The sequence below is a fragment of the Phyllobates terribilis genome, unplaced genomic scaffold (genome assembly GCF_046119375.1).
Source record: "Phyllobates terribilis strain yellow unplaced genomic scaffold, ASM4611937v1 Scaffold_4__5_contigs__length_816908805, whole genome shotgun sequence".
NCBI lineage: Eukaryota > Metazoa > Chordata > Amphibia > Anura > Dendrobatidae > Phyllobates > Phyllobates terribilis.
Genome location: NW_027362764.1, coordinates 798147280 through 798158163, shown reverse-complemented (window position 1 = coordinate 798158163; position 10884 = coordinate 798147280). Strand labels below are relative to the sequence as shown.

At 48.1% G+C, this 10884-nt stretch overlaps 1 protein-coding gene across 1 annotated transcript; it reads left to right on the top strand.

Moving 5' to 3' along the window:
- The first annotated feature begins 1838 nt into the window (after positions 1–1838).
- LOC141266092 (fucolectin-6-like) lies at positions 1839–10118 on the top strand. The gene is made up of 4 exons (XM_073680003.1): positions 1839–1923; positions 2213–2286; positions 8944–9229; positions 9894–10118. Exons 2-4 carry the CDS (start codon positions 2214–2216, stop codon positions 10060–10062), a joined length of 528 nt encoding a protein of 175 aa, XP_073536104.1. The 5' UTR covers positions 1839–1923; position 2213; the 3' UTR covers positions 10063–10118.
- The last annotated feature ends 766 nt before the right edge of the window (positions 10119–10884 follow it).

Sequence of the window (10884 nt, the reverse complement as noted above, 5' to 3'; positions counted from 1 at the left end):
CCCGTCACCCGCAATCTCCTGGGCCTTTGGGGTTCCTTCTGCCTTCGTGTCTCTGGGCCTCTCTTCGTGTTCTGTTCCTTCTCTCCAGGCCTGCCTCTTGGAGCTGGGCCCAGACTGAGCCGCAGCTCCCTGTCAGCCCTCTTTGGCTGCACTCCTTCTACTCTTCTTCCAGTGCTGGCTGGGCCTCACAGGCTAGGCCCGCCACAGAGGCCCTGCTCTGTCACTTCCTCTCTCAGATTGAACACTGTTCTAAGATGGTGCCCATCTTATATACCTCCCTCTCTGTGTATGAGCCCAGGTGACTTGCAACCAATGGGCTCCTACCTATGCCCAGAAACCGTCCCCTCCTGCTCCTACATCACTGGGTTTTCCTCCCCCCTCCCCACTCCAGCCAGGGACAGATGCTGTTGTGCCTGCATTACTGTATAGTGGGAGCACCGTTGAGCTGTCCCCCGGAAATGGGGTGTGTGTGATGCATGCAGCCTACCGAGCCCTGGTCCACAGACCATCCTTACCCGGGAGTGGAATATCACACCTCTGGCAGAGGTGCAATACCCCTGTAGCAGCCGAGCCCTCGGGGCGCTACACCTACAGCAGCGCACACTCCCAGCACCAAGAGACTCTTCCGATTCTGAGCTGCAGCAGACAGAACTGGAATGGAGCCTCTTGTGCTATGTGCACTGCAGTCTGCTATATACACTGCCTGCCTATATACCCTGCCTGCCTATACACCCTGCCTGCCTATATACACTGCCTGCCTATATACCCTGCCTGTCTATATACGCTGCCTGCCTATATACCCTGCCTGCCTATATACACTGCCTGCCTATATACCCTGCCTGTCTATATACGCTGCCTGCCTTTATACACTGCCTTTCTGCTCGTTTGCAGTGATGGTGCAGTGAGCGCCATGATATTTTGTTGCTGTGGATTTTCATTGTGTCTAATTAGGGCTATGTTCACAGATCTTGGTTTTCCAGCGTTTTTTGATGCGTTTTTTATGTATATTTTCCGCTGCGTTTTAGAGAACCAGCAAAGTCTATGAGATTCCAGAATTCTTAGTTCACACATCTTGTTTTTTCTCTTGTTCAGGATTTTGTGCCTTGGTTGTTTTTTTTGCAAGATAGAGCACCAAAAAAAAGCAAGAAAACTTCAACAAAAATCCTGAACAACCTCCTGGCAAGAGATCAGGTTTTGCTTCAGAAAAAAACATGATGTGTGAACATAGCCTTACAGTTCCAGCAGTGAGGATGGATCCCTGGAGATCCGCTGCCGTCTGAGCTTCTTGCACTCGGTGTAATCTGCAGATCATTCATGTTATCTGCAACAGCTCAATATTTCTTGCGGTAAATGTGCTGGGTTTTTTTTTTGCAAATTTTCCCCATAGACTTAAATGAAATGAAGAAAATCTGCAGACAAACAGCGTAATCTGCACAGGGCTGAAGGAACAACGCCAAAGACCAGGAGGCATCAAAAACAAAGCGGCTTTATAAAAGCAACACATCAAAAAGAGATAAAAACACAAAGAAGAAACACAAGCAATCAAATATAGCTAATAGATATAGAAAACCTGCAACATCAAAAACTTGCCAGATACTCATAGTGTGAACTGAGCCTTACACAGATTCTCAGGAAGAGAGAAGTGCGAGGAGCACAGAGAATAGCAGACACAGGCAGCCCCGAACCGAGACATGAGGACTAATGGTGGTCACCAGCTGCACCCCACCAAGGGGGGAGGGAGGCTGGGACACCATCAGTCAGTGAGCTCAGGGGGGAGGGGGGGGGGCATGGGGAGGAGCTATGAACAGGAGGGGCGTGGCTGTGAGTAATAACATATAAATACCCAGCTGTGAGGCTGCTGATCTGCAGGTGGTGGTAGCAGCTGTGAAGAGAGTGCAAGCAAGTCACTTATACTGCTAAAAGGTAAATGCAAGCTACTGTACCCTGTTATCAGCCATGCTGGACTGCAGAGTATTTCTAGCTTTGCTTTGTGTAGCACTGACTGTGGGTTTCCTGAATGGAGCATGAGCCCTTCATATGTCTATCGCACCTGGGGAGAGCTGTACTTGCCTGTCCTACAATCTATTACTCCCTGTTATCAGCCATTCTAGATGAGGGGAGAGTTGACTCTATTGTCTGCACAGGATCAGTAAGATATCTTTTTCTCTGGATGTTACTGAACATCCTTGGTCTCTTTTCCTTTTCTTCTCAGGATGGATCTTGTGTCGTCTCTGATTCTGCTGGGATCTGTGGTTCTGGCTCTGGGATGCGCTCCTGCACCAGGAGGTGAGATATCCACAAGGTGGGATTATAGTGGGGTCAGAAGGCTGGAGATTCTGAGGTCTCCACGACCTGCACCCAACAAGGTTGACCTTACACCCCTGAGATGGAACTACAATAGGTGCAGGGGTTACAATTGCCCCTGGAGCCTAAGGGGACCAGTAAGTCCCTTTGGCCTATATGAAAAGACCTAATACTATTAGACCTGCAGTATTTGGGGGCCCCGTTGGTGCTCTTACATTGGGGCCCATGAGCTTCATGTTATGCTCCTGTACGGTGCTGTAACCTGTGCACCATTTGACCATAATATGCCAACCACTGCTGGCTGACATGAAGGCGTTGGTTTTCTGGTGACTTTGATGCCAGATTTATCTGTCAGCAAACAGTGTTCAAGCTGGAAAACCGGGGAAATGTAAGAATCTCAGCGACTGACAAAGTACAAATTTTAATGGCTGAGGTGTCTTGATTAGTGTTGAGCCACCCCCGTAGTGTTCGGGTTCGGTTCGGTTCGTCGAACACCGGGATGTTCGTCGAACTGTTCGTAGAACACCTTCGAACACCGTTAAAACCAATGGCAGGCAAACAAAAACACATAGAAACACATAGAAAACACCTGCAAAGGTGTCCAAAAGCTGACAAACTGCTCAGAAGACACTCTCTTTAAAAAAGCCGGCCGGCAAATTCAGCAGCGGCATACACCGGTACCCGACAATTTAGACAAGAAGGAATAGAGCATCACACATAGATTAGATAGAAACATGTCAGTCACATATATATGAAGTACAGTGACAGTGTTGGTTACTGCACTTGTCATTTAGTGTAAAGGATTTAATAAAAAAAATATTAGTGTTTTCATGCACCGTCTCTTTAAAAAAGCCGGCCGGCAATTCAGCATCGGTACCCGACAATTTATAACAGACAGAATAGAGCTTCACACATAGATTAGATAGATAGAAACATGTCAGTCACATATATATGAAGTACAGTGACAGTGTTGATTACTGTACTTGTCATTTAGTGTTAAAATAAAGGATTTATTAAAATAAAAATTGGCGTGGGGTTCCCCATAATCTTAGTCTCTAGCGGAGGTTAAGCAGACGGCTGGGGCAGATGTTTGAAGCCTGGGAAGGGGGTAATACCCACGGAGCTTCCCAGGCTACTAATATCAGCCCCCAGCTGAATACATAGCCTTTACTAGCTATTAAAATGGGGGACCCCCCAAAAAAATTGATGTGGGGTCCCCCCTAATTTAATAGCTAGCAAAGGCTAGGCAGACAGCTGGGGGCTGATATTAATAGCCCAGGAAGGGTGCCATGAATATTGGCCCCCTCCCAGGCTAGAAACACCAGCCGTCAGCCACCCCAGAAATGGCGCATCCATAGGATGCGCCAATTCTGGCACTTAGCCTCGCTCTTCCACGCTGCCCTGGTGCGGTGGCAGTGGGGTAATAGGGCTGGGGTTGATGTCAGCTTATAATGCCAGCTGACATCAAGCCCAGGTTAGTAATGGAGAGGCGTCTATAAGACACCCCCATTACTAACCCCATAGTCAAAGTGAAAAAAACAAACAACCAGAATAAAGTCCTTTAATTGAAATAAAGACACAATTCTTTATTGTTCTAAATTAAACCATACTTACCGTCACGCCCATTCCAGCTGAAGCCAACGATCTCCTGCAATAAAAGTAAAATAATAAACCAACCTCATCCTTACCTTTCCATGGTTCCCAGGACAGCTCCAGCTCTGCTACATCGAGATGACAGGCTGGACCGCAGCAGAACGCTGTCATCCCGCAGACACTGAGAAGAGCAGGCATGCTTGCGCTCCAGCGTCTCTCTGTGACGGCATAAAGATGAGCCGAATTAATGTCCAATGAACTCGGCTCACCTCATGCACGTCACCGACAGCGTGGGAAAATTCTCACGCTGAAGCGCTGAGTGCAGGAGAATTTTCCCACGCTGTCAGTGAGGTGCATAAGGTGAGCTGAGTTCATTGGACATGACCTCGGCTCATCTGGATGCCGTCACAGCGAGACACTGAGGAGCACAAGCATGCCTGCGCTTCTCAGTGTCTGCGGGATGACAGGCTGGATGGCAGCGTTCTGCTGCGGTCCAGCCTGTTATCTCGATGTAGCAGAGCTGAAGCTGTCATGGGAACCATGGAAAGGTAAGGATGAGGTTGCTTTATTATTTTTCTTTTATTTCAGGAGATCGTTGGCTTCAGCTGGAATGGGCGTGACGGTAAGTATGGTTTAATTTAGAACAATAAAGAATTGTGTCTTTATTTCAATTAAAGGACTTTATTCTGGGTGTTGTGTTTTTTTTTAAATACTTTACTAGAAATTCATGGTGGTCATGTCTAATACTGGCGTGACCCCATGAATTTTGGGCTTAGGGCCAGCTGATAATGCCAAGCTGGCCCTAACCCCTTTATTACCCAGTGAGCCACCGCATCAGGGCCCTGGATGAGTTGGGTACAGCGCCAGAAGATGGCGCTTCTATGAATGCGCCATTTTCCGGGGTGGCTGCGGACTGCAATTTTCAGCGGGGGGGGGGGGGGGGGGGGACAGAAAGCTTGGGCCTCCCTGCGCTGTGGATTCCAGCCCCCCAGCTGCCTAGTTGTACCTGGCTGGACACAAAAACAGGGCGAAGCCCCATGTATTTTTTTTTTAATTATTTCATGAAATAATTAAGAAAAAAAGGCCTTCCCTATATTGTTGTGTCCGGCCAGGTACAAATAGGCAGCTGGTGGTTGGGGGCAGCCCGTTCCTGCCTGCTGTACCTGGCCGGACACAACAATATAGGGAAGGCCTTTTTTTCTTAATTATTTCATGAAATAATTAAAAAAAAAATACGTGGGGCTTCGCCCTGTTTTTGTGTCCAGCCAGGTACAACTAGGCAGCTGGGGGCTGGAATCCGCAGCGCAGGGAGGCCCAAGCTTTCTGGGCCACCCCCGCTGCAAATTGCAGTCCGCAGCCACCCCGGAAAATGGCGCGTTCATAGAAGCGCCATCTTCTGGCGCTGTACCCAACTCATCCAGGGCCCTGATGCGGTGGCTCACTGGGTAATAAAGGGGTTAGGGCCAGCTTGGCATTATCAGCTGGCCCTAAGCCCAAAATTCATGGGGTCACGCCAATATTAGACATGACCACCATGAATTTCTAGTAAAGTATTTAAAAAAAAACACAACACCCAGAAAAAAGTCCTTTAATTGAAATAAACACACAATTCTTTATTGTTCTAAATTAAACCATACTTACCATCACGCCCATTCCAGCTGAAGCCAATGATCTCCTGAAATAAAAGAAAGATAATAAAGCAACATCATCCTTACCTTTCCATGGTTCCCATGACAGCTTCAGCTCTGCTACATCGAGATGACAGGCTGGACCGCAGCACAACGCTGCCATCCAGCCTGTCATCCCGCAGACACTGAGAAGCGCAGGCATGCTTGCGCTCCTCAGCATCTCTCTGTGAGGGCATCCAGATGAGCCGAGTTAATGTCCAATGAACTCGGCTCACCTCATGCACGTCACTGACAGCGTGGGAAAATTCTCCTGCACTCAGCGCTTCAGCGTGGGAGAATTCTCACACTGAAGCGCTAAGTGCAGGAGAATTCTCCCACGCTGTCAGTGACGTGCAGGAGGTGAGCTGAGTTCATTGGACATGAGCTCACCTTATGCACGTCACTGACAGCGTGGGAGAATTCTCTTGCACTCAGCGCTTCAGCGTGAGAATTTTCCCACGCTGTCGGTGACGTGCATGAGGTGAGCCGAGTTCATTGGACATTAATTCGGCTCATCTGGATGCCCTCACAGAGAGACGCTGAGGAGCGCAAGCAAGCCTGCGCTTCTCAGTGTCTGCGGGATGAGAGGCTGGATGGCAGCGTTCTGCTGCGGTCCAGCCTGTCATCTCGATGTAGCAGAGCTGAAGCTGTCGTGGGAACCATGGGAAGGTAAGGATTATGTTGCTTTATTATTTTTCTTTTATTGCAGGGGATCGTTGGCTTCAGCTGGAATGGGCGTGATGGTAAGTAGAGTTTAATTTAGAACAATAAAGGATTGTGTCTTTATTTCAATTAAAGGACTTTATTCTGGGTGTTTGTTTTTTTTGTAACTTTGACTATGGGGTTAGTAATGGGGGTGTCTTATAGACGCCTCTCCATTAATAACCTGGGCTTGATGTCAGCTGGCATTATAAGCTGACATCAACCCCAGCCCTATTACCCCACTGCCACCGCTACAGGGCAGTGGGAAGAGCGAGGCTAAGTGCCAGAATTGGCACATCCTATGGATGCGCCATTTCTGGGGTGGCTGACGGCTGGTGTTTCTAGCCTGGGAGGGGGCCAATATTCATGGCTCCCTTCCTGGGCTATTAATATCAGCCCCCAGCTGTCTGCCTAGCCTTTGCTAGCTATTAAAATAGGGGGGACCCCACGTCAATTTTTTGGGGGGGTCCCCCATTTTAATAGCTAGTAAAGGCTAGGCATTCAGCTGGAGGCTGATATTAGCCTGGGAAGCTCCGTGGGTATTACCCCCTTCCCAGGCTTCAAACATCTGCCCCAGCCGTCTGCTTAACCTCCACTAGAGACTAAAATTATGGGGGATCCCACGCCAATTTTTTTTTAAATAAATCCTTTATTTTAACACTAAATGACAAGTACAGTAACCAACACTGTCACTGTACTTCTTATATATGTGACTGACATGTTTCTATCTATCTAATCTATGTGTGAAGCTCTATTCTTTCGGTTCTAAATTGTCGGGTACAGGTGTATGCCGCTGCTGAATTGCCGGCTTTTCATGTTTCACTGTTGGCACTGTTCCCATCGATTTGGGCAATCACTGTAATGCCACAACCACCATGGCTGTGGCATTACAGTGAGTGGCAGACAATCCCTGCATGATTGGTGCTCTAAATAGCGCCAGACATGCAGGACAAGCTTTTGGTGCACGAACAGTTATCGAACATAACCTCGAACAGCCGAATTTTTTGCAAATCGTTCGGGTTCGTCGAACAACTCTAACACCGCCCAAAACAGCTCGAATTTGAGATTGGCGAACAGTTCTAGTCGAACACCGCTCATCTCTAGTCTTGATGCTCAAACATCTCCCACATGGTGGGTTTTGTGCGCAGTCCCACTCGGTCTATGGTGGTTTTTGCGTGGGGTAGTTCTCGGAAGGGCTGTGGAGTCTGAGCTCATTTTGGTGGTCAGAATAAAATGGACTGACTCCAACTCCTAAAATCTATAATAAATTGGGTGCAGTAGTTCAATGCAGTTTGTGGGGAATATTTTTTTTCATAAGAATTTGGGAAAGTTATGAAATGTCCTATTCCTGATCTCGGGGTCTGGACTTTTAGCTGAGATGAATCTGTACACATGAGCCGTGTATGAGGGAGTCGGAGTCAGGGAAATTGAGGAGTCGGAGGTTTGGCTTGCTGACTCCATAGCCCTGCTAACCACGGAGCCACTGTGCTGCCCTATATATAGTACAGTGCTAACCACCAGGTCTGTGGAGTCGGTGTCCATTGTCATGTATGAGGGAGTCTGAGTCGGAGGTTTGGCTTACCGACTCCACAGCCCTGTTTCTCAGTCTATGGTGGGTTTTGTGTGCCGTAGTTCTCAGGATATGGAGGTTTCCGGTGCATGGGGTGGGACGTTCTGAGTCCGATCAGAGATCACAGCGACTGTAGTATCAGAAGTGAGATGTAAGTCAGGTCATCATGGCTGTCACCAGATAGAAGAGGCCCTGGTGTAGTCCACACTTGTCATTACCTCCATAGCAGGTGGAATAGTGCATTGGGGCCCCCTTACCCGTTGGCCCCTTTTCTTGGTTCGACCAACATTATGTCCACCTCTTGCTTCTTAAATTTCCTATTCGTGGTGTAGTGATAAACCTGACGTCTGGCTAACCCTTCATGACAATGAGTGGTGCAGCCCATCCTTGGGCTTGACGTGTGTGTGTGTGTTTTGATAACTACCTACCTTTTGTATGAATAAATTGCCATATCCCCATCCCTAAAAGAACAAATCCAGTGTGCTGCTGCCAGGAGATGCAAGACTGATGGCAGCGGTCAACACCCAGAGTGGTAATGTGTGATCCTTCTAATCTGGTGCCACAGCCATCTGTGCACAATGACTTCTCCCCCTGCAGTTACCATGAAGTGCTGCTACGTGGGAGCGTCTTACAGACTGTGGGGTTGGGTGTTGCAGATTTACTCCTCTCAACCCCTCTATACAATCCTGCAGTACATCTCTTATCCCGCTCTATACATGGCCCCATCTTGGAGTACATCATTCCTCCACAAATATCACCATTCTGCAGAATATTTTTTCTAAGCCTCCTCCTCCAGTATATCCTCTCTCTGCCCCTTTTATATACAGCCTCATACGGCAGTACCCTGCTCTATATTTACTGTACATCACTCTTCTCAGCCTGCAGTCCCTCAATTGTGTCTGTTTCCGGCACACAGCGGTTCAGTATTGCTACTGTCTGGTGGCTGGGCAGTTCTAATATTACTGGAGGACCAGCTTGGACAGTACATTCTCCTCTGTCCAGCTTCCCACACCTAGATCCATCTAATGGGCAGTGCCAGGATGAGATGGTGCTGGCAGCACCCACATATCTGCTCCATATAAGTGACCTCTTCTGTTCTCTCCTCAGCCACAAACCTAGCGAGGGCCGGAGTGGCCTCCCAGGTGTCGGACTATCCGTATTCCACCAGGAGCGGATTGGCTAAGAACGCCATTGATGGGAATAAAGACACCGACTTCAATAGTGACTCCTGCACTCACACCGACCTGGAGAAGGATCCCTGGTGGAAGCTGGACCTGAGCCAGAGCTACAAGATATCAACCGTCGTCATAACTAACCGGATGGACTGCTGTCCGGAGCGACTGATGGGGGCCGAGGTCCGAATCGGGAACTCCCCCGACAGCAACAACCCGGTGTAAGTTCATAGAAAAGGCTAAATATTTGTTTTCTGGTAGACCAAACCAAAAACTTCAGTGCAGGTAGCTCAAGTTGCTGATCATCTGACGAACAAGCAATTTGCCAGTTTTGTCAGGTGAAATGATCTTTTATGCTGCACAGTAGATTTGAATTCTCAGCAGCATTTCATGCTATGTAACCAGTATGTGCTGTCGAGGGCAATGGCCGCCTGTGTGCACTGAAAGATCTAGTTCTGATAACTTTGATCACCTCTATCACTATCGTATTTAAAGCGTGCACGACTGCCCATATGCCCCCCTGATGACTACTTATTGGGGACCCTAGTGAATAGTTGGAGTGACCTGGACCAAGATCACCTGTGTTGCCATATCATATCTTAAGATGGAAACTGCCCCCCCCCACTGCCAGGAACCTGCATAGATGGACTGTAAGAATAAAAAACTTGAGCTTGTTGCTTCCTGGTAGTAACTTGGCAAGGTCTCTGCCTCCTAGTATTGAGGAAAGTTCTGTACCAAACTATTGGTGTAACTATTAACCACCAAGCTCAGGGTCTTTCTGGTAGTGTAACTGATAACTACTGCCCTACGGTCTTCTGGTCTTCAGATGGTGTATATGAAGGAATGATCCGCTGACATCACATCTGCTGCTTTTCTCTCCTCCAGGTGCGGCACAGTCATGAATGTTGCCTCTTCCACCTTGTCCTTCTGCTGTAACGGGATGGAGGGTCGGTACGTCAGCGTTGTGATCGCAGGGCACACGGAGTACCTGTCGATGTGCGAGCTCGAGGTTTATTCAGACTCTGTGACTAATAGGAATAAAGTCTGCTCGTAGCTGCTGTGATATGAGATTGCTTTCTGGACCTGTTTCATAGGAAGTTTCCATTTCATGACCTGTGAATTTATGTCTGAATAAACTTTCTCTGTAATGATCACCCCTGTCTTTACTATTTTCTCCAATAACCCCCCCCCCCCCCCCCCCCCCCACGGCAGCACCAAAGGAGGATGTCACCCCACCCTAATAGGGACAGGAAACACAGAGGTCAAATAGCCCCTCCTTCATCCTCCCTCGTGTGTGTGGGTTTTTTTTTTTTCCCCCCTGTCCCTATTGGGATGAAGAGGTCATACAGGGTGTACTGTGCCGGCAGTAGACACCCCGCATACCTTTTAGGCTGGGCAGCTGGGACCGAGCAGTATGCTCCCAGGGAGAGAGGGAGAGCGCTGAGTCCAGTCGCCTATATAAGAGCCCTGGACAGAAGACTTCTAAGGTAGGACCTAATCCGTTTTGTATTTTATACACTGGATGATCAGGAATCTATCTTCTCCATGTCTGCAGAGCCCAACACTATTTCAGTCCCAGTAAGTCTGGCACTGGGGGTCCTTTCCTAGGTGCAGGTTAGAATTGATACATTAATTACCCTTGTCCCCATAAAAAAAGAGGGAGAAGGATCCTGCACCAGGAAATAAGTCTAGCCGGAAGTGTGTTATGTGCTAAACTATCTTCAAACAAAAATTTATGCCAAAAATGTACAGAGAAAATTATTAGGGAAGAGCAGCTGTCCGTCATAGATTAAATCAAGGGAATGGTCTGTCAAGAGGTTCAATCTTCATTGGCCTCCTTTTCCCGATCCATTTCTGATTTGCCTCCAAAGGCTAA

Bases quoted from the DNA above. Each gene is read 5' to 3' on its own strand.
- LOC141266092 (XM_073680003.1), top strand. From the start codon at position 2,214: ATGGATCTTGTGTCGTCTCTGATTCTGCTGGGATCTGTGGTTCTGGCT. The intron at 2,287-8,943 runs GTGAGATATCCA...TTCTCTCCTCAG, and splicing joins ATGCGCTCCTGCACCAGGAG to CCACAAACCTAGCGAGGGCC. The intron at 9,230-9,893 runs GTAAGTTCATAG...TCTCTCCTCCAG, and splicing joins CCCGACAGCAACAACCCGGT to GTGCGGCACAGTCATGAATG.